Here is a 24615-nt window from a genome sequence, read left to right as displayed (position 1 = left end):
AAATGATCACTATGAACAAGAACTGAGTGCTGAAAGGAGGTAAAGTGATATGCATGATAACCTTTCAGTACCTGTATTGTAAACCATAATGCCTAAAAGGACACAGAGGTAGAGTGAGGGAGGGAGAAAGAGAGAGAGAGAGAGAGAAAAGTGGAGAGAGAGAGAGAGAGAGAGAGAGTAGTGGACAAAGAGAGAGTGGAGAGAAATGTCAGCCACAGAGGCAGGCTAGTGGGAGATTAGGGAGGGAAACCAAGGACAGTGATAGTGAGAAATGTATGTACACTGGTGAAGGAATGGATATTATAACATTGTATGACTGAAATCCAATCATGAACCACTTTGTAACTGTGTATCTTATGGTGATTCAATAAAAAAATTAATTAAAATTAAAAAATAAAAAACAAACTAAGGTCTAAAATTTAAAAAATTAGAACTTGAAACTTTAGGGGCTGGAGCGATAGCACAGTGGGTAGGGCGTTTGCCTTGCACGTGGCCAACCCAGGTTCGATTCCCAGCATCTTATACGGTCCCCTGAGCACTGCCAGGAGTAATTACTGAGTGCAGAGCCATGAGTAACCCCTGTGCATTGCCAGGTGTGACCCAAAAAGAGAAAAAAGAAAAACAAACTTGAAACTTTAAAATTTCTAGATTGATTTTAAAACTTAAAACAAGATTTTCATGGGGCTGGAGCAATAGCACAGTGGGTAGGGCATTTGCCTTGCACGTGGCCAACCCAGGTTCGATTCCCAGCATCTTATACAGTCCCCCAAGCACCACCAGGAGTAATTCCTGAGTGCAGAGCCAGGAGTAACCCCTATGCATTGCCCGGTGTGACCCAAAAAGCAAAAAAAAAAAAAAAAATTTTCAGTAACAAGGTTTTATCATTATTAAATTTTGGCTCATATATTGACTAATGTAACTTAATTATACTATCAACACATAACTCATAATTAGACATCTTTTTAAAAACGCCACTTTAACATACTAAAAGGATCATATATAAATTATTCATGTTTTTAATGTCAACATAATTATCTACTGCATGCTTCATTAAAGTAATAATTAAATTTTAAAGAACATTTTATGATTAATGTGGAGACTATTACCAGGAATAAGTAAACTTGAAAGTACTACACAAAAATTTTATTATTTAGCTTTATTTAACATGTAATTGTTAAATCTTTTCCTCTTCAAAATAATTTCTTTTTTCATGTTAATGTACCACTTCATTAAAATACTTAGAAGGTAAATTGTGGAATTTTAAAACCATTACAAAAAGATCACATGTGAATGTTCCTGACACAAGTCTATCAGGCCTTAGACAAACTATAAACCATAAACTTATTACCAAAATAGAATTTCCTATTTTTACACCTAAGCAAAAAAAAAAAACTTGTTATACAAAAATATAGTTTGTTCAGAATAAAGTCAAAGAATTTCAAAAGTATTGATAGAATTCCTGTTTATTTTGGTTTTTGTTGTTTGTTTCTGATTAAGGGTCTGTGTGGAATTTCTATTCTTGCTCTCTAAAACAGAGGCTATCGCTACTTATTTATGTCTATTCCCTCAGGTGACCAGAAAGTCTGAGACAGTGAGTTCATCTAATGAATTGAAATACACCTCTCTGACTTCCTACTATAATTTTCCCCAGGGGCAATCATTTTATCATACCATTTGTGACACACTACAGCTATCTGCTCCTATTTCCATTATTGGATTTTAGAGCTAAATAAATCCCAAGAATAGGAATCAAGAGTTTACTGATTTTACTGATTTCTTTTCAATTCTCTATGCCTCCAGAATTTCACACATAAAAGTATTACTTGAAAACCAGTGCTTCTTTGACCTATGAGCAAAATTTGATTAAAATAGTCATCTGATCAACTTTCCCATTTTTAGATGATAAAAAATTATTAGATATATAAAGTTTAGATCTAGTGATAATTTATACTATAAAAATCATTTATCATAAAAAGAGCTTTGCACTCATTTCTATAGTCTGCCCTCAAACCAAATTCATCCCCTTTTGCCTTCTGTACATTGACTTATTATTCCTAGGGATATGTCATATCTCCAAACAAATAACAACAAAAATACTTGAGGCACAACTCAAGTGTACATCAGGGGAAATCACTGTACCTTATTATTTAAGGAACAATCATTTTACTTGATAGTAATGAAAGAAAAAAATACCACCTAAATAACAAAAAATTGAAAAAGGGGAAATAAACATTATAAAGAAAGGAAAAAGCCAAGCTAAAATGTCAAAGAAAAAAAAAGAAAAAGAAAAAGAAAAACAGGGTGGAAGTGTTAGTACAGCAGATAGGGAGCTTGCTGTGATGGAAGCAGACAGGGCTGATCCCATAGGGTTCCTGTGGACAGAGCCAGGAATAAGTCCTGAGCTCCTGAATGCACTCTGGATGTAACACCAAACCAAAAACAAACCAAACCAAAATGAAACAAAGAAATAAAACAAAAATAGTTATACAAAATTAAGGCAATCAAGTTTAATAAACAAATGAATACATGTAAAATCTATTATAGCATGTTAAGTGGAGTAAGAAAACCAAAGGCTCTAAGATTATAAGATATTCTACTAAGTCTGTCATTGTAAAAGCTACTACTAGAAAAGCAGAAGATGAAAGGTAAAGGAATAACACTTTAAAATATAGGCCAGAGAACTAGACTGGAGGTTAAGACACTTGTCTTGTGTGTTGCCTATCCCAGTTTGGTCGATGGCACTTCATGGGGTGGCTCTCAAGAACTGCAAGGAGTGATCCATGAGCATAAATCATGAAGTAACAGAGCTAGGTGTGGCCCCAAATACATAAATAAATAAACTTGAGAATATATCCTCTCCTTCCTATCAGAGGATCCCTATTTTATCCTTCCTCTCCTGAAAGCAAGTTAGCTAGGCATTCCCTAACTGTAGAATCACTTGTCTCAAGATAACAGAAAATGAAAAAGATAATAGAAAGATAAGCAAACAAGTTAATATTCCCTAATCTAAATATGGATGGAAGAAAAAGAATTTAACTTAACCAAAGACAATATGGAAGACTGGTAATTATGAAAAAGGGAAAATGTATTCAATTGTTGATTATATAGTTCCAATAGCTGGCTAACCACACACACACACACACACACACACACACACACACACACACACACACGTACACACACGTACACACACACATACACATATGTATATATATATACACGTGTATGTGTATATTTATATATATATATATATATATAGCAAATTACTAATCTCAACTCTTCACTTTCCTTATGGCTGATATGCCCAATTCAAGCAACAACATGCTAGCATATCAGACATGCTCACTAATCCATACAAGAGGAAATATTTTTCTCAAACACAGAACTGAGTATTTACGTACAAACCTGAAAATAAAGAAAAAAGAAAAAAGTCAAAATCAAAACAGCAGTTGGCAAGTTATCTCTTTTGTGCCTATAAACAACACATATTTTCCAGCAGACTGAAGCATCTGGAAAGAAGATACTACTCTGGCTTCATCTGGAAAAATCAAGTAGACTTACAAAGAAATTTTTTTGTTTTTGTTTTTGTTTTGGGGGCCACACAGAGCAGTGCTCAGGGCATATTCAGAGCTTACTCTGAACTCAGGATCACAACATATTTGGTGAAGGGAATCATACCCAGGTCAGTTGTGTAAGGCAAGCATACTGCCCTCTGTACCATCTCTCTGGCCCCCTAAATTCTTAATTTGTAAGAATTATACTTGAACTAACAAAAGTCTAAAAAATAACAAACCATGAAATAAAACAAAATAAAGTCATTGAGAGTCTTAGTATTGTCTTTTTTTCCTATACTATCTCTTTTTTGGCCCAGAATGTATATATTTAATCCACAGTTCTGAAGTTAAAAATGCTGGAACAATTATATAGAGCTTTCCATATAGTTTTAACTTATAAAACACATACATGAGGGCCAATATTAGTAGCAATGTAAACAAGAGAATCTCAATAAATTTTTAAAAATTTGTACAAGGGAAAATTTAAGGAATAAAATCATAAATGAACCTTCAAATTCAAAGTTCCAACTAGAAAGATAAGATATGAGAGTTCTTCAACTGGGTTGAAAGAACAAAATGACACTGAATTTTAACTTAAAGGCAAGAGACAGTTAAATTACAATAAGCAGTAGCATGGAACAAATTTAAACTAAGTATCTCTTTATATGAAAAGATAAATACCTTAACAGTAACACACCAAGAATTACCAGTTTGGATAGGCTAGGGAAAAAAAGCACATGCACAATTCAATTAAACTGTGAATAAGCTAAAACAACCATACTGGCAAAATGGTATCTTAGTAAGGTACCAAAAAAGAAAAAAAAAATCAAATGTAAGAAATAGTACCACCATTCTTACAGAAATAGGAAAATCAGTACTAAAATTTGTATGGACTAATGAAAGACTACATACAGCTAATATAATTCTGAGAACAAAACAAGAGGCATCATACTTTATGGGTTTTTTTTTCTTTTTGGGTCACACCCAGCGATGCACAGGGGTCACTCCTGGCTCTGCACTCAGGAATTACCCCTGGCGGTACTCAGGGGACCATATGGAATGCTGGGAATCGAACCCAGGTCGGCCGTGTGCAAGGCAAGCGCCCTACCCGCTGTGCTATCACTCCAGCCCATACTTTATGGTTTTAAACTATATTTTATTACAAAGCAGTAATCAAAAAAGATGACAGGGGAGGCACCGGCCCCTCCCACCGCCGAGATGTGATCCCGGGGGCCACACGCATGTGTGGCCTCTCTGCAGCTGCACAAGCGTGAATCCAGACCCAGCAAAACCTCTTTCGGCATGGGCAACTCCTCGCAGAACGTCTCCAGCCTGAGAACTAAGCCTCGGCCCCATGCCCGCCCAGGAGGGGAAAGGTATTTCTCTCTCTCTCTCTCTTGCCTCTTTCTCTCCGGGGATGAAGGGCGCGGTATCCGCCATATTAAGACGACCACAGATTGGGTTTTCAAGCCTGCAATTATCTAATATCTGGAAGAAATCTCCCTGGACTTCTTGTTAAAGTACAGAAATTCAAAACCGCGCGGCCGCTACTGCGGCGTTTGAACCTACTGCGGCCGCGCGACCTTATTTGTCTTCACAGTAGGTCTGAATCTAGTGGGGTACTCCTAACAACAATAGTGAGGTCTGTGTTGAAATATTGAATGTAACCAAAGTAAACAGAATGTAAAATGAAACTTATCAGTTACAAGGTAGGGGGTGGGGGGACGGGATGGGAGGTGTACTGTGTGCGTTTTTTTTTTTTTTGGTGGTGGTATATGGGCACTGGTGAAGGCATGGTTGTTTCAGCATTGTATAACTGAGACCTAAGCCTGAAAACATTGTAATCTTCCACACGGTGATTTAATAAAATAAAATTTTAAAAAAATATATGACATACTGGCATACACACACACACAAACACACACAATGTGTGCGCGTGAAATATTGTGTCAGAGATATTTTAAGTGTTAAAGTGCTTCTCTTGCATTTGGCTGACCCCAGTTCAATCTCTGGCACCAAACACTGAGAGGTGTGACCCCTGGGGCACAGAGCTGGTCAGCCTCTAACTACTGCAAGGTATGGCTCAATCCCCCCAAACCCCAAAATACATAAGCAAATACCCAAAAATAAACCATCTCTTACAAGGTCTAAAATTTGACAAGGCTCTGAGATCAATCCCCAGCAATGTACCAATAGATATACTCCCCACAGTAATAAACAGACATACACACACAGAGGGCAAGGGAGGTGACTAAAGTGGTAAAGTTTCAAGGCCTGAATTTAATCCCTAGCACCACCCCAAAACCAGCAGGTATATCCCTGGTGGCCCTCAAGCACTGCCAGATATGGTTCTTATAGCTCTCATCTATGTCAAACCCTCACAATAGGAAATTACCAGGAATGACCCCTATATTTAAGAAATTTAAAAGCATTACCTACAAGGTCATAGTGATTAGCTGGAGGTGAAATTCAAAGAGACAAGGCAGATATCAGGGAGGTCTAGATCAATGAGGCTATGGATAAAAGCAAATTTGTCTGGGTGTAGGTGTGATACAGGCAAGAAACAATACTTGTGTGACAACTAATGAGAAATTCACTTGCTCCATGACCGAGCAGTTAGTATTGGCACTTAGGAGAATGAGCCCACTTTACTGACTACTCTGAGCTAACTAGCAGACTCAGGACCCAGAACCAGATTGATCCATTTTTTTTCCCCTATGGTATTTTTGGATAAAAACAACTTGGTGAATTCACCTTGGTAAACACCTTGGGAGAGTCAGGCCTGGATCTAGTTCCAGTTCCCATTATTTATGTTTTTGTTTTAACCATATACAAAGAGTGTCCTAAGATCAATAAAGAGAACCAAGGTCAAAAGAATCAAAATAAGTACTTTCTGGGGCTGGAGACATAGCACAATGAGTAAGGTGTTTACCTTGCATGCGGCCAACCCAGGTTCGATTCCCAGCATCCCATATGATCCCCCGAGCACCGTCAGGGGTAATTCCTGAGCGCAGAGCCAGGTGTGACCCCTGTGCATCGCCGGTGTGACCCAAAAAGCAAAAAAAAAAAAAAAAAAGTACTTTCTGCTTGCTGCTCCACTATACCAAGTGAGGCCTGCCTCCCCTGACATAGCTTGGAGGCAGACCCCGCCCTATAGACTGGGCCCCAATAGCCCCCACACATGATTTGCACCATATTAAGGGCCCACACCACAGCTCTTGAACCCTGTGGCAGTCCCTCACAACATAGCTACTCAATAAATTACAAAGTAGACAGTAATATAAATAGCATAATGCTAATAAAAGTAAGTCAGAGAAGAACAAAGATATTATCTCACTTATCTATGGTATACAGTGAAACAAGATAAGAGAACAGATAGTATCAATTAAAAACACTTATCTTGAATGACAAAATTGAAGACTATAAAGCAGTGGGCAGAAAGGAAAGGAATAAAAAGGCAGACTAGGACTAACAAAAGAACATTGGTGGAGGTTACTGGGCACTTTGGTGAAGGCAAGATGCAGTAACTTTATATATCTACCATAGACACTAACTATTATAATCCTGTTACTTAAAGTATACAAATAAGTGAAAAAGCACTCCACCCAAAAACAGAATAATTCTTTTCAAGTATTATTTCAACACAAAATATTTGCCAGATTAAACTTATTACATAACATTAATATATCTAAAATAAATGTTTTAAGAGGGCTAGAGAGATAATACAGAGGACAGAAGTTAAGACTCTTGCCTTGGAGTAAAGCCCTAAGCATACCTGGGTGTATTCCCCAAAACAAAACAAGCACTCTCCCACCAAAATAAATCTTAAGCTTACAAGAATTCAACTTAAACAACTTTTCTGACCACAGTGGAAAAGAATTAGATTTTTCTACGGATCAGAATGATTAATGGAAAATTCTCCATGTATTTGGAAATTAAGTATTTCCAAATAATTCACTGAATTTTAATTAAAAATTAAACACTGAAACAAAACACTGAAAGACATATTGAAGAACATTTAACATGTAAATAAAAACAAAATTTGGGGCTGGAGTGATAGCATAGCGGGTGGGGCGTTTGCCTTGCAGGCCGACCCGGGTTCAAATCCCAGCATCCCATATGGTCCCCTGAGCACCGCCAGGAGTAATTCCCGAGTGCAGAGCCAGGAGTAACCCCTGTGCATCGCCAGGTGTGACCCAAAAACAACAGCAAAAAGAAAATTTGTGGGATGCCAGTAAATGTTTCACTGTATGACATGAACTAAATTCCTGCATTTAAAAACAAAATCAGTGACATCAGCTTATATAATAGGAAAGGTCAAGTACATATTACACCCTAAAAAAGAATGAAAGACTACTGACCTAAGTCAGTAAAAAAAAAAAAAAAAGGGCCAGCGTGATAGTACAGTGGGTAAGGTATTTGCCTTGAATGTGGCTGACCCAGGTTCCATCACCTGGATCCCATGTGGTCCTCAAGCACTGCAATAAGTAATTCCGGAGTGCAGAGCCAGGGATAAACCCTGAGTACTGCCAGGTATGGCTCCAAAACAAAAACACAAAAAAAACAGATACTCACTAGAGACAATAAAACCAAAAGTTCTTTGAGATAACAAAAAATACAAATATCTATCCAAAACTAATCAGGGGAAAAAAAACAAACTGAAATTAAACAACAACCACTAGCATAAAGATTCTATGGGTTTAAAAAACAATGAAACACCAGGGGCACTTTGGAGGGGGACGGGTTGAGTTTCCTTCCCCACCCCAGGCAGAACCCCAGTAGCCGAAAAACCTCCAGAACCCAACCGCTGCCTTGCTCAAGGCCACCCTCCACACACTCAGATGAGCACCACCCAAGTGGATCCGGCAGAAAAACCCAGGCAGGCGGGCCCCGTGACAGAGACCTCCGAGCCCACTCCCTCCAAGACCACTTGGATGGGAACTGGGCCTCCTCCCCCCAGTTCCCCAGTTTTCCAGTAGCCTGGCAGTCGCACCAAAAAACTGTCCCTAGTGCCATGTAATCTTATCAATGGCCAAGATTCACACACTATAAACCAAAGCTCCCGGAAGACCCAGAAGAGATCACCACAGAATTTCCTGGAGCGAGCAACCACATTCACGGCCTCGTGACCTCTTATACTCTAGCCCACTTATGTACCAAAAGTAGCACACATTTGTTTAGTTTTAATATATTTGCTTGTATTCTCATATATACAGGCTTAAATGGCTCCAGAATGAAACACAACAACATACAACAACCTTCACACACTTCCCTCTTATTGTGGTGGGAAGGTGCTCGGTGATGGAATTAGTGTTTAAATATCATCTGCAATGAACTATTGTGAACTGTAGCACTGTAGCACTGTCATCCCGTTGTTCATTGATTTGCTCAAGCAAGCACCAGTAAAGTCTCCATTGTGAGACTTGCTGTTACTGTTTTTGGCATATCAAATACACCACGGGCAGCTTACCAGGCTCTGCCATGTGGGCGGGATACTCTTGGTAGCTTGCCGGGCTCTCCGAGAGGGACAGAGGAATCGAACCCGGGTCAGCTGTGTGCAAGGCAAATGCTCTACTCGCTGTACTATCGCTCCAGTCCATTGTGAACTACTTTATGAAAAAAATATATTAAAAAATGAAACAAATAAGAAAACTATGCAAGTATGAGACAACTTAGACAAATTCCTTAAAATTTGTTTAACACTAACAAAGCTCACTCAAAACAGATAACTGTTGTCCTTCAAAAACTAGAAATTGAGCTTCCATTTGACCCCGTGGATGCAAAAAACACAGTAGGAATGACATCTGTATCTATATCTTCATTGCAGCACTGTTCACAATAGCCAAAATCTGTTCAAGTGCCCTAGGACAGATGACTGGTTAAAGAAACTTTGGTACATCTACACAGTGGAATACTATGCAGCTGCTAGGAGAGATGAAGTCATGAAATTTGCTTATATATAGATAGACATGGAGAGTATCATGCTAAGTGAAATGAGTCAGAAAGAGAGGGACAGACATAGAAGACTGCACTCATCTGACAACCAAGGATAGTAGATACAAGGGACAGGGGGACTGCCCCATAGCTTGAAGACTGCTTCATGAGTGGAGGGGAGAAGGCAGATGGAATAGAGAAGGGATCACTAAGAAAATGATGGCTGGAGCAATCAGTTGGGATGGGAGATGTGTGCCGAAAGTAGATAATGGACCAAACATGATGACCTCTCAGTATCTGTGTTGCAAGCCATAATGCTCAAAAGTAGAGAGTACAGGGAATATTGTCTGCCATGGAGGCGGGGGGGGGGGTGGCAAAGGGGGTTATACCGGTAATACTGGTGGTGGAGAATGTGCACTGGTGGAGGGAGGGGTGTTTGATCATTGTGTGATTGTAACCCAACATGAAAGCTTGTAACTATCTCACAGTGATTCAATAATTTTTTTAAATTAAAAATATAAATTTTTTTAATTTTTTTAAAATAATAAAATAAAATAACCCACTGCAAAAAAAAAAAACATAACCAAAATTCCCCTATTTCTATTAGAGAAATTAAAATTTTAGGTAAAAATCATATCACAAAGAGTAACAAATTCAAGAGCACCAACCAGTAAATTCTATAAGAAATATTAAATACCAAGAAATTTGCCCATAAAACTGAAAAAGAAATCTTTCCCTGCCAAGGAAGAGTTGGAGGTGGGGGGTGGGGGTGGAAGAAGGAAACTGGGGGCACTGGTGGTGGGAAATGTATACTGGTGAACCAGTGATGGTAGGGTGTTAGAATATTATATGACTGAAACACTGTCACTGTCATCCCGTTGCTCATCAATTTGCTCGAGCGGGCACCAGTAACATCTGCATTGTAAGATTTATTGTTACTGTTTTTGGCATATCAAAACACAATCACAACTTTGTAACTGTGTATTCACAGTGATTCAATTTTAAAAAATAATTTTTAAATAATCTGTCCCAAGTCATTCTTCCACAAAACTGAAAAGAGTTTTGTGGAATACCTCCCAACTCATTTTATTTTTTTCCAAAAATTTCTAATACCAAAACCACAAAGGAGAACTTTAGACCAATATCTCCCGGCCCCTGGACGGATCCTCCAAAAGATACTAACAATCTGAATGTAGTAGCAAATAAAAAGTAATGCAGGAGTGGTTCAATTAGGGGGTGGGGAAAAGAGGTGTTAACGTAATACACTATGTTAACAGAATGAGGTACTAAACACCATCTCAGTAGACATTTCTCATAAAAAGGCATTTAGGAGGTGGCAGCCATTGCATAGCAATAGGGCACTTGCCTTTCATGCAGCAGACCCAGGTTCAATCCTCAGCACTCCATATTGTCTCCCAAGAACTGCCAGGAATAGATCTCTGGCACAGAGCTAGGAGTAAGCCCTGAGCACAGCTAAGTGTGACTAAAAAAAAACAAAAACTAAAACAAGATTTAAAATAAAAAAGCATTTAACAAATTTTAAATACATGATGTAAACACAAGTACAGAAGAGAACATGTTCAATTAGATAAGGGGCACCTAAGGAAAAACTATGGTCATCATCATGATGATGGAAAGATAAATGAAAGCTTTCTCTCTTAAGATCAAAAACAAGGCAAAGAATGTTCATCATGCTCACCATTTCTACTAAATAATATGCTAGAACTTCTAGTTGGAGACATTAAGCAAGAAAAGTAAAAAATGGGGCCGGAGCGATAGCACAGCGGGGAGGGCGTTTGCCTTGCACGCGGCCGACCCGGGTTCGATCCCCGGCATCCCATATGGTCCCCCAAGCACCGCCAGGAGTAATTCCTGAGTGCATGGGCCAGGAGTAACCCCTGAGCATCGCTGGGTGTGACCCAAAAAGAAAAAAAAGAAAAAAAAAAAAGAAAAGTAAAAAATATCCAGACCGGAAAAGAAGGCATAAAACTATCACTACCCATAGACGATCGCTCCAGCCATATCTTTTATATTTATGAGGCCCTATTTATGGGCCGGAGCAATAGCACAGCGGGTAGGGCGTTTGCCTTGCACATGGCCAACCTGGGATCGATTCCTCCGTCCCTCTTGGAGAGGCCGGCAAGCTACGAGAGTATTCCGCCCACACGGCAGAGCCTGGCAAGCTACCTGTGGCTTATTCAATACGCCAAAAATAGTAACAAGTCTCACAATGGAGACGTTACTGGTGCCTGCTCGAGCAAATTGATGAACAATGAGATGACAGTGATAAGGTGCTACCCATAAACAATATGATCCTATACCTAAAAATCCCTAAATACCCACAAGAAAAAATTGGAGGTACTAAGTTCGCAAAGGGCTTAAAAAAAAAAAAAATCAACAGAAGTCAATTGTATTTCTACACACTTCCAATTGAATAATGCAGAAATTAGATAAGTAAAATTAAAATAATTCTGTTGGGGGTACACAGGGAGCGGTATGGGCAGGGGGCTCATACCCAGTGATGCTCAGGGATTGCATCTGGCTTTGTGCTCAGGCATTACTACTAATAGGGCTTGGGGATCCTATAGTACCAGCTGTACTATCTCACCAACCGAAGAATGATTAGTCTATTTATCATATGTACCACAAAAAATGAATTGTAATATATTCAATTATTAATAAGGAACAAGACATATATTGAAAGCACAGTGAGTCATTGGAATAAATTAAAAATCTACTTAGGAAATGGAAAGACATATCATTTCATGGAATGGAAAACAACAGTTGTAACAGACAGTTCTAACAGTAACACTTCAAAAATAAGATAATACAGCAATTAAAACAATCGTATCAAAACTCCAGCTACCGGGACTGGAGTGATAGCACAGCGGGTAGGGCGTTTGCCTTGCATGCAGCCAACCCGGGTTTGATTCCCAGTATCCCATATGGTCCCCCAAGCACCGCCAGGAGTAATTCCTGAGTGCAAAGCCAGGAGTAACCCCTGTGCATCGCCAGGTGTGACCCAAAAAGCAAAAAATAAAAAAAATAATAAAAAATTCCAGCTACCCATTTTGCAGAAGGGGACAAACAGAACTTAACATTCATACAGAATTATAGCATTTCAAAAATAGTCAAAATAATATTGTTTCTGGTGCACATCTAGCAGTGCTCAGAAGCTACTCGCAATTCAATGCTCAGGGACTGATCTCCAGCAGTGATTGAGGTGACCATAAGGAGCCAAGAACTGAACCCAGGCCTCTAGGCAGAAGCTAAACATATGCTATAGCACTCTGAGCTATCTCTTGGTCTCTCAAAAAAATCTTGAAACTAGAAATTAAGTTGGAGAAGACAGTACAGAAGCTAACATCTTGCATGCAGAATGCAGCCAATCCGTGTTAGTTTCCTAGTATCTCACGGTTCACCTACCCCACCACTACCACCACCACCAAAACATCACAAAGTACAGCCTTGGAGACCCTCCAGCACTGCTGGGTGTAGCCCCAGAGGACCCCTCAAATATCATCAGGTAGGCATTGGTAATCTCTGGTACCACAGGGCTTGAGTAACTTTGTATTCTCAAATTCTTGAATTGAATACAGATCTGGTTGGCCAAGAACTGCCAGAACTCACCAGGTGAGTAGGGTGTTTGCCTTGCACGTGGCTGATACAGGTTCAATCCCCAGCATCCCATATGGTCCCTCAAGCACTGCCAGGAGTAATTCCTCCTGAGTGCAGAGCCAGGAGTAACCCCTGAGTATTGCTGGGTGTGACCCCCCCAAAAAAAAACTAAAAAACAAACAAAAAAATCCCAAATAGTTGACATTAACTACATATTACAGATTTATTTATACTTACACATAAATTTCTTATTTATACATTATTAACATATTGCAAAAAAAAGCCTAGATGACAAAATCCTATGAAAAACTATATATTTTATGTCAGTAATTTTTCCCTGAGGGTTTTTTTTTTTAATTGGGGGAGAGGAGCATGTGTGACACTCACCTGCTCTTCTAAACTTAGGAAAAAGAGGGGTTTTCACTATGTTTGGTTGGTTGGTTTTCGGGTTACACTGGCAGTGCTCAACAGAACATATGCAGTGCCAGAGATCAAAAGGAACTGGCTATGTGCAAAGTGTCTTAACCCCTGTACTATCTCTCTGGCCCATAAGAGGAAAAAGTTTTAAAAAGAAATATTCAGGAGCTGGATAAACAATACAGTGGGTTGGGCGCTTGCCTTGCACACCGCTAATCTGGTTTCGGTCCCCCAAGCATCACAAGGAATAATTCTTGAGTGCAGATCCAAGAGTAACCTCTGAGCATAGTCAGAGGTGTGGCCCAAAAACAAACCAAATAAACAAAAAAGAAAGATTCATTACTCAAGTACTCTCCTCTGATAGAAAATCTGTGGTGTTTTTCCCCTCATGTTAAATTTTTTGTTGTTGTTTGGGTCAGTATGTTGTGGGAGAACACCTGTCTTTATGTGTGCAGGCCAGGGTTCAATCTTCAGCACTACATAAATAAAAACATACCAATTTTTGTTACTGCTATTGTGGGGGCCACAGGTGGCAGTGGGTGGGGAGGGGTGCTTCCCTTCTTGACTTCCCCTATTTTATATTGTCTTGTAGGTAGTGGAATTTCCTAACACTGCATCTCCTTGCTTCCTTATAAAGTCTTCAATAGATAAATGAATAAGACAAATATTAGTTAGCAAGAAGAAAGTAACAGCCCCAACTATTATTTCAAACTCCATGAATTCACAATTTACTTGTCATAGAACTCAAAATAGTAACAGCACTAGACTATTAGCTCCATGAGATACTCACAACTGATTTTCTTGCATGAAAAATGATCAAGAACTATTTTTAACACGGGGGGCGGGGAGGGAAGGCCAGGGTTGAGGCTGAAGTACCTTGAATGTGTAAGCCCAAGCACCACATGACCCAAGCAATCCCAAACACCTTCATGGTTGGCCCCAATAAAAACAGCAAAAATAATAATAATTATACAGCCAAAAGAGTTCAGTGGGTTGTGTGCACACTGTGCATGCAAGCAGCTCTATATGGTCCCTGAGACAAAACTGGAAGTGAGCCAAGTACAAAGCTACAAAACCAGAAGTAGTCCTGAGCCAAAAAGTATGGCCCACAAGCCAAAGGGAAAAAAAAGGAAATGCATCAAAAAATTTTCAGTGGTGTTAGGTTAAATAATAATTTTACTAAACAACGCACAGGGAAACAGGTAAAACACATATGTACACACTTTCATTCTTGAAGAAATTTTAGTTTAGCAGTGTCAGGGAAGCCTGAACTTCTGATTTTTAAAAACATGACTGTCCACACCCATAAGCAACCTCCTGCCAGTGCCAGATAATCTCGTCAATGGCCATGATCCAGAGTCCCATGTCCTTCTCTCCATGAAGGGAGCATAACATGACACTCATCATAACCAGGCCACCGGATCCAGGCCAGGCTGTTTTATTCGGGCTCCCAGGAGTGAGCAGGTGAGACCCCTCCCCAACCCAAGGGACCAGCCCTGGCAGCGAAAAACCTCCAGAACTTGACCGCCACCATGCTCACACCTGTTCTCCAAACACTCAGGCTGAGCCTCACCCACAAGTGAACCTATTCCTGGACTGCGCTGCCGCACAACACTTCATACCACACACTACCCATACTTCAAGAGTACCATACTACATTTGGTGGGGTTCAAAGTAGGAGGCAACCAATCTTAGAGGGAAATATAAGTTTTTACAGATATGTATATTTAAGCACACAAGGCTCAAGGCTCAACCTTTAACAACATGTTAGTGATCTTTTATAGAAGGGTTTAATGGCCCCTGGGTGAAATACAACAATCTTCACACACTTTCCTCTAAGGAAACTTCTCAGCGGTTTTCCATAACAAAGAATGCAAAATATATTATTTCAGTTCTGCTTTGAGGCACGGGTCGGGGTTCGGGAAACATCCGACATATGGTGGTGGGAAGGTATAATGGTGGTGGGACTGGTGTTTGAATATTAAATGTAATCAAATATTGTGAAGTACCTTATAAAATAAAAAAAATTTAATTAAAAAATTAAAAACAGGATGGTTTCTTCTGCTTATTGTAGATTAACTCCAACAACTGATGTGCATCTGCTAAACTCTACACTACATGAAAGTATCTGAGCTGCTGAATTTATTCTAAAGTGCCAGCCACATGTGAAACAGTAGCTTCAATTCTGCCGATCACAGCTTCTGTTCATCAACGATTCGACAACTCTGTTTAGTTGTACATAAATCTACATGGTGTTTTTCTTTTTCTTTTCTGCACCACAACTGGCAGTGCTTAGGGGTTACTCCTGGAGATGCATGGGTGAACATATGGAATGCCAGGGATCGAACCGGGGTCCATGCCTGCTGTACTATTGCTCCAGCGCCAAATATGCAGTGTTTATATGTTTGAAAAGTAATTTATTTGGGGCTGAAGAGATAGTATAGTGGGTAGGGCATTTGCCTTGTACAGGGCTGACCCAGGTTCGATCCCCAGCATCCCATATAATCCCGCAAGCAATGCCAGGAGTAACTCGAGAGCAGAGCCAGGAGTAACAACCCCTGAGCATTGCCAGGTGTGACCCAAAAAGACAAAAGGAAAGAAAGAAAATATTTATTTCATTGCTCTAACATAGTTATCTTCTACTGCTTACTGAAAAGACCTAATTCACATAACAAATACTCATTGAATGTGTATCTTGTTCCAGACTCTGCTCCAGAGACTAGCAATGAAAATGAGACAAAACTTCCTATGTACTTGTGACCCTCACTCACCCCGAGGGATACAGGCAAATATATAAGATACATTGTATGCTAAATGATTAATTTAAGGAAAGGAATAAGGCTAAAAAAAAAAAAAGCAGAAGCAAAGTAGAAAAGGAGAGTAAACAAAAAATAAAAACAAGCACATATCACCTGACATTTGTGGAAAATTCTGAAGAAGGTAAAAGAGCCAGTCACAACTATCTGCGAGGTGAGCAATTTAGGACACTAGGCATAGCAAACATACAGTAAAGGGCAAGAGAAAGAGCAGAGCTGTTAGGGTGCTTGTCTTACACACATTATATAAGGTTTAACTCCCAGCACCAGATATGGTCCCTAGAGCCCCACCAGGATGATCCTTGAACACATAGTCAAGATTAAGCCCCTAGCACAAGTCAGTGTAGTCCCAAAATAAAAAAAAATTAAAAAAAAAAAAAGTAAATGTAAGTGAAAAGATACTGAGGTAGAAGTATTCCTGGTATGTTTAAGGACATATGTTTAGGACAAGAGGAAAGAAGTCTCAGAGATGATTAAGGTACATGATATAAAACTTGTAGGCAATTTTAAGGACGGGAGCACAACAGGTAGGGCGTTTGCCTCGCACGTGGCCGACCAGGGTTCAATTCCTCCATCCCTCTTGGAGAGGCTGGCAAGCTACGGAGAGTATCCCGCCCACACAGCAGAGCCTGGCTTTGCAGCCAAGTGCTTGCAGGAGCTTGGTCTTATAGTCTCTGGATGTTGGCCACTGGTGGGATTACACAGCTCGGGGTGTGTGGGTGTGGCTGCCAAGCTCCTGGAAAATGGGGGATTGGGTGGAGAAGGCCCCGTCCCAATCTGAGCAGGCTTGGAGATCTCAGATTTGTCTATATTTGAGAGAAATAATGTTGGCATAACCAAGTTGATAACTGGTTATGTGTGGCTGGGGAAAGAGCTAAGGTGGCTAGTACATACATAAAGATAGTAAAAGTGGGACTATCAGTTTGTCTTCTCAAAGGAAGTGCACTAAGGACTTGTGTGGGACGACATTAAGTCCTAAATTAGCCTGCAGGTACATGTGAGACCCCAGCCCCCACCCCCAAACCACATATAGTCCCCTGAGATCCAGGAGTGATCCCTAAGCACCATCATATATAGTCCAAACACAAAATAACAATAACAATAGCAAAAAAAGTATTGTGTCAAGTTAGTCAAATGTCTTTGAAAGTGGCAGAGCATGTCTTGGATGTACATAGATCTAGGTTCAATAGTCTGCACTGTATGGTTCCCTGAGTGCCAGTAGGTGTGACCCCCCTACAACAAATAAGTAACCAGTTAAAGATATGTCCCATAAGAGCAGTTTTTAAAAGATGGCAAACAAAACATCTAAATATTTGTTATATATACTAATAGTTGTCATAACAGCAAACATTTATATGCTTGATCAAATATACCAACTTTTTTTCTTAACACTTCTGGCATTGAAATATGCTGCATGATAAGCAGCACTATTTCCTCCCTTCTCTTTGTAGTTGCTATGATGATCAGGGTTCAAATACTTGATCACAGCGCTCCAGGGAGTTGCACATTTTAGTTATGGTGCTTTCAAGGTCTCACACTTTTTAGTTTCAGTAGTCACTCACACTCAGTTGCAGTACAACAGAGATGTCTGAACACTTTTACAGAGGAGATCACAAAAGGCAGTAGCACCTGTATCCCATTGGACATTTAGAGGAGTGCCAGTGATTCAACTTCCACCGTTATACAGGCAAGGCAGGTGCTCCACCATTGAGCAAATCCAAACCCCAGCAGAGATGACTCAAAGGGCCCGGGGCACATGCTTTGCATTTGGAGCCTGGCATTCAAAGCCTGGCAATATACAGTTCCCCAAGCACCTATAGATATGGCCTCTTTTTTTTTTTTTTACATTAAACAGAAAGAGCAAAGCAGCTAGAATTTGCAAAGTAATTCTGAAACCACAAAGCACAAGATTCATATTACTTGATTTAAAAATTACTATAAAGCTATACCAGGGCTGGAGCGATAGCACAGTGTGGGTAAGGTCTTTGCCTTGCACGCGGCCAACCCGGGTTCGATTCCCAGCATCCCATATGGTCTCCCAAGCACTGCCAGGAGTAATTCCTGAGTGCAGAGCCAGAAGTAACTCCTGAGCATTGCCAGGTGTGACCCAAAAAGAAAAAAAAAAAAAGAGCTATACCATGCTATCAGCAAAAAAATACATGACTATACAAAGTGCTTTGTCACTGAAAATCACTAAAAGTCTCTGCTGGGAGATCAGCATCAGTTTCTTGGGGAAGAGTTTGCTTCCTGTTTTTGTTTTGGGGCGACACCCAGCAGTGTTTAGGGCTTACTCCTGGCTCTGTGCTCAAGGATAACATTTTATGGGCTAAGGGGACCATATATGGGGTCCAGGGGATTGAATCGGGTAGCCCAAGAGAAAAGCAAATGCCCTATCTGCTGTACTATCTACTCTAATCCTGGTTAGTACCAGTTACTTAGATGACAATAAATAAGTCTGATCAAATCCTAATTATCAAAGTCACTTCTAGAGAAATTAAGACCTAAATCGGACTGCAGTCCATCTAAGTGATTCATTCTTTGAGGAGATGAGATAAAAGATAAAAGTCACAGGGAAAAATGCAAGTATCAGTCCTAATGACCCTCATCTTCATTCTCAGTATTGTAAGGTTCCTTTTTTTTTTGTCAGAAAAAAACTGAATTCAAAACATTTAAATCTCTTTTTTAATACTCTCTGGGGTGATAGCACAGCGGGTAGGGCGTTTGCCTTGCACGCGGCTGACCCAGGTTTGATTCTTTTGTCCCTCTCGGAGAGCCCGGAAAGCTACCGAGAATATCTCACCCGAATGGCAGAGCCTGGTAAGCTACCCATGGCATACTCGATATGCCAAAAACAGTAACAACAAGTCTCACAATGGAGGCATAACTGGTACCCGATCAAGCAAATCGATGTGCAACGGGATGACAGTGAAACAGTGATACAGTGATGGCATCCAAAAATCAAAGTCAAGCATAGAACCTTTAAGCTTGCTTCATTTTTTAATTGTTGTTTTGAGGCACATGCTGTGCCAGGGATTGAACCTAGGGCTCCCTCATGGAAAGCTTGGAATCTGGCCCTTTGGCCCACCTCCCTGACCACAAGTTTATCTCTATTTTGATGGTGGATGGGGGAGTAAAGGAGTTTTCCAAACAATTCTAAGAAGGCTCTGGGCCCCTCTCTGTGATTCTGAATCAATTGAAGGGCCTCAGAATGTGATGCTGCTCAGGTTCTATGGGGATTTGGGGTGGGGGAGAAATGCTGGGAAATGAGGCAGGGAATGCTGGGGAGATGAGCCATCCAAGGCCACACAGGGCAAAGTTCAGGGAACCCTGTGGAGCTAAGGATTGAATTGTAGTCAGACCAGGGTCATCTGCATACCATGTATACAACTTAAAGCTAGTATCTCTCTACCTGAGTCTTTTGTAAAGCCAAGGAAGGTACCAAGATAATATAAAATCTGAAACCACTTTTGTAAAACCATGATATAATTATACATATCAAAAAGATTTATAAACACAAGATCTATTCAAAATGACTAGTTTTAAGTTTCTTTCTATTTTATAAGGAGGTATAATTAATTTGTAATAGCTTTTCAGCAAGAACTTTGTATTCTAACAACCTTTATTAAATAAGAAATTTAAATCCTTATATCATTTGAGTAATTTCTTATAAAAATGGTAGTAATGTTTAATGAATTCTAGGCATATCTTTGTTGATAGAGAATAAAAGAGAGCTAGTGACAACTTTCCCATTATTTAAAGGAAAGAATTATTTCAGGTCAAAGATTGTCTCAAACAGTGGACCACATGCTTTGCATGTACGAGGTCCTGAGTTCAGTCACCAGTATTCACCAGTATTCTATGTAAACCCCCTAATGCAGACTACCTAGAGTGATGATCCTGGCGATTCTCTAGCACAGAAGGGAAAGGCTGTTGACCTGTGCCCAGCTCACTGCTTGATGTGAGGAAGAATCATTTTTGGGCAATCCAACTGATTTCCTTCCTTTGCTCAACTTTTACACCAAATATAACTTACAATTATAGTATTCTTAATAATCTTTTTTTAATATCCCTGTGTATAAAATCAGCTAAGAATACTGAGTAAAGAATCATGCCATTTACTACATACCTTTATAAGATTTGTCTTTTTTTTCCTGCCTTACAGATAAAAATTGGATTTCCAAAAAAATTAAATGAATATTAGGTCAGTTAACTTAAATGAGTGGAGCCTGATGCTATATTAAGACTAAACTGATTGGAGCTAGAGTGATAGCACAGCAGGTGGGGCATTTGCCTTGCACACGGGGAAACCAGGGTTCAATTTCCAGCATCCTATATGGTCCCCTGAGCACCACCAGGAGTAATTCCTGAGTGCAAAGCCAGGAGCAACCCTTGAGCATCACTGGGTATGACCTCCCCACCCCTTAAAAAAAGACTAAACTGACTAACTAACCATAGATTTCACCAAATGACTTCTATTGCAGTGTCACTGGCAGCAGTAGCCTCTGTTGATTAGTTCTTTGGTCACATATAGGACAAGTCAAATGAGTAGCAGGATCAGCACAAAACACTCTAGCCATGTTCTATTATCAACAATTCTATGAACAATTCATACAAGATTTGTCATCAAGTGAAAGAGCAGCAATAATATTCTCATTGGACCCTAACACATAATCACCTGAGATGTAAAAGTGTAAAAAGGAATTAACACACTACATTGAAAATAACTGTTATTTTAAAATCTAAATCTATTCCATTTAGTAACAGAAACACTGTGAATTTTTAAGTGCCACCACAAGAAAATGACTCCCGATGCAAGAAAGACTTTAGTAACTTATCTGATTCAAGCAGAAAAAAATAATATGTATGATGACAATCACTGACCCCATTAACCTCTTAGTTTTATTAATACACATACTTTTTATGTAACAATTGTAACCAGGAGCAATTACACCTCCAATTACAATAAAAATTCTCTTCCAAAGAGAGACAATCTTGTTTCTTTACTTACTGGTAATAACTGCAACACAATCACTTTCCACCCTCAATTTATGTTCTGAGTTATAACTCTTTCCATTAGTATACTGCAGGAGGTAACAGAATTAACATGTTACAGTTCTTCAAATTTGCCTTTCACAGAGATCATGAATTCCCTGAAGACAGAGGCTATAGCTTCAAGCCCATTAGAGCATAATATGACATAATATATGGTATTCATTTCCTAACAGATCAGCCTCTCCTACAAATTACACTATATTTTGTAGACATTAAGTGTATATCAACACGACATATAGTAGAAGGAAACAGAAGACCTTGGGATATACATTTAGCAAAAAATTGTGCAAATGAGGGCCACAGATGTAGTTACAGAGGTAGAGCACATGCCCTGAGTATGTGAAGCCTAAAATTTGATTCACTGTACAGGAAAAAAAGAAAAAAAAAATTTAAACCTCTGAATCTCTCATATCCCACTCTCTGCAAAGCATCCTAGAAACAAGGACAATGTAATTTTTCTATTAATCTTTGATCTAAGACATATTTCCAACTAGAAATTGCTTTCAACTGCCTTCATGAAGAGAAATGACTTGGATTATCGTTCATTATTATACAAATGTGTAAGTTCAACATATAGAAATGTTCTCTTTACAAAGTTCAATTTAAAGGAATCAAGTAAAATTTTACATATCATCCTTGATTAACTATGCAGTCCTTAAAAAATTTACCCATCTATACAGTCAACACTTCTTTTTTCAGTTTACACTATGACTTGAAAGTACTTCCCAATATAACTATGCTAAGAATGATACCTGGAGAGAGAGGAAGAGGTGGGAGCAAGAAAAAAAAGATCATACTGAAGAAACAACTTAATATACACTTCTTCCATTTCCACCTTCACCCCAAGAGAATTTTATAAATGGGAAGGGGAAAATGGAGGTAGAGTGTGTGATTCAGAATAAGCCATAAAAGATGCTGAATTTGCAAGCTGCACATTTTAGCCTGTCCACACAAATAATTTTTAAGAAACCCCCCCTTTTTTTTTATTTAATTCAGAATCATTTGCTGCATCTAGGGTTCAGAAAGATCGCAATTCAGAAGGGTCTCACCTCCAGACCCATCACACACACACAGCGCTACCAGTGTGAGTTCCGGGGCCAAACCAAGCGTCATGGGGAAAATTAATAGGGGTTCACTTCCGATTCTCACCACCCCCAACCATAAAAATCAATCCCCCCCTCAAACACACACACACACACACACACACACACACACACACACAGAATAATCACCAGTTCTAACGGGATGGGGGAAGGGGAGCCAGATCATTATAATGCAGCTTCTCCTCCTCCTCCATGAGGAGAAAAATGGAAATAACTTCCTACAAGCGACAACTGCTCTTCAGTATCCCCGTTAGATCCTAAAAACAAACCAAAAAAAAAAAAAAAAAAGGTCTTTCGAGGCATTCGCAAGTGCAGAAAACCCAGGCACTTTACTTTGCAGCAACATAGTCCCTTCAAGATATTCCAGAGCTTGGGGGATGGGGAGTGACCCATAAATCTACGCCCCCCCCCACATACACACACTCCTTCCAAATGGGGGAGCAAATTCTGTCAAATACAAAAAATTAAAATGTCACCCCGCCTCCTCCGCCACCCCAACACACACACACACACACACACACACACACACACACACACCCCACACACCACACACACACCCCTCATCAACCCCCCCCCGCCTCCTCCGCAACGAGGGTCGATTCTTTGAAGAAAAAAAAGATGTTTTAAAGCTGCAATTTCTCCTCAGCGAAGCATTCTCACCCATTCACCCGGCGCCTCCCTTCCCTAACGGGGGGGACGGGGGGGGCTCCGCTCGGCCGCGTCCCCACCAGGGCCTCGGCCCCGCTTGCCCTATGCCCCCAGGGGCGCGCGGCCCAAGACCCCCAGTTCCCACACGCGCCCCTCACGCCGCCCGGGCCAGACGCGCCCAGGCTGGCAGATGCGCCGCACCTGGATGTAGTTGTTCTCGCAGTAATCTGCCACCCGTTCCAGGTTCGTGTAACTGTCGAAGAGGGCCCGGCGGCCCCCCGGGATTTCCTCCTCCAGCAGCATCTGCAGCTCCGCCATCTTCACATCCTCCTCCTCAGACCGCAGAGGTAGCGGCGGCGGCAGCGCCTGGGAAACCCGAGATTGAGAGAGGAGGAGCAGCAGCGGCGGCGGCGGCGACGACGGCGGCGGCGGCGGCGGCGGCCGCAACTCGGGAGGAGCGAGAAACAGGCCCCCGCTCCGCGCGCGCGCGCGCGCGACCGGGGAGGGGGCAGCAAGAACGGGGGGCGGGGCGGGAGCCGGCCGACTCCGAGGACGGTCACCGCGGCGACGGCCGGCCGGGCGCGCGCACGCGCGCTCCCCTCCCTCCGCCCCCAGGCGCCCGAAAAAGATTCCCACCCTCGGCCGCGCCGCCTGCCCCTCCTCCACTTCCGGCGTCTCCTAGCGACCGCGGGAGTGTGGCCGGGATGCGCGCGGAGTCGGGCGCGCGCGGTTAACCCTTCGGACCCCGCAGTGGTGACGCTGCGGAGTTCTCCCGGCGGCCTTTGTTACTCGGGCAGGAACGCGCCCCGTGGCTCCGCAGCCGCCTTTCGTCTACCCCTCCACGGCCGCAGCCGCGTTACCGCCACGCAGGAAGCCGACCGCGTGAGGGGCGATCGGCCTGAAGAACCGCAACCACCTGAGACAATGTCAGCCCAGAGAACTTCCCTGCAGTTTTAAGAATTGCCTCACTTTTCCTTTTTTCCCTTCAGCTTTGACCTCAACTGTCCTCTTCTGTAATGATAAGTACATTCCAATGTCCTAAGCCCAAATTTTCCTGCACTCCAGTTTTTCCGCACTTAATTTTTTCACTGCCCCCCCACCCCCTCGCAAAAAAAAAAAAAAAAAAAGCTGTTTCTCCCAGCCAAGTTGTCCGGGAGAAATTTCTTCCTTCGGTTGCCAGCCGCCAGAACCTCACTCTTTGTGCTCATCCTCTCTCTGATCAGCTTCCTTGCCGGCTACCTGGCCTGTCAATTCTGGTTCTGTCCATCTCCCTGCATTTTTTCTTCCTCGAATCCGTATTTAAAGTTTTAAAAAATAGATTTTGCTGGTACAGTACTAAATTTCTTACCAGGTATCACGACTAAAATATAACCTTATGTGGTTGTATCTTAAATGCAGCACTGTAATCCTGTCCTTCATGGAGGGCACCAGTAACGTCTCTGTTGTGAAACTTGTTACTGTTTTTGGCATATG

General features: G+C 41.0%; 1 protein-coding gene across 27 annotated transcripts in view; it reads right to left on the bottom strand.

Annotated features, from left to right (window-relative positions):
* ABI2 (abl interactor 2) overlaps nt 1-23715 on the bottom strand; it is a 112190-nt gene extending 88475 nt beyond the window's left edge. For 3 of the 27 annotated variants that reach the window (XM_055119881.1, XM_055119896.1, XM_055119897.1), the window contains exon 1: nt 23344-23713. In XM_055119881.1, coding sequence (XP_054975856.1) covers nt 23344-23460 — 117 coding nt within the window. In that variant the 5' untranslated portion in view covers nt 23461-23713. Of the gene's footprint in view, nt 1-23343 lie in introns of all 27 variants that reach the window. The other 24 variants (XM_055119890.1, XM_055119898.1, XM_055119899.1 and 21 more) reach the window with 19 other exon arrangements.
* Between the last annotated feature and the right edge of the window lie 900 nt (nt 23716-24615).

The sequence above is a fragment of the Sorex araneus genome, chromosome X (assembly GCF_027595985.1).
Source record: "Sorex araneus isolate mSorAra2 chromosome X, mSorAra2.pri, whole genome shotgun sequence".
In the NCBI taxonomy this organism is placed as follows: domain Eukaryota; kingdom Metazoa; phylum Chordata; class Mammalia; order Eulipotyphla; family Soricidae; genus Sorex; species Sorex araneus.
Note: the sequence above shows the minus strand (reverse complement) of the source record. Positions and strands in the feature narration are given on the sequence as shown.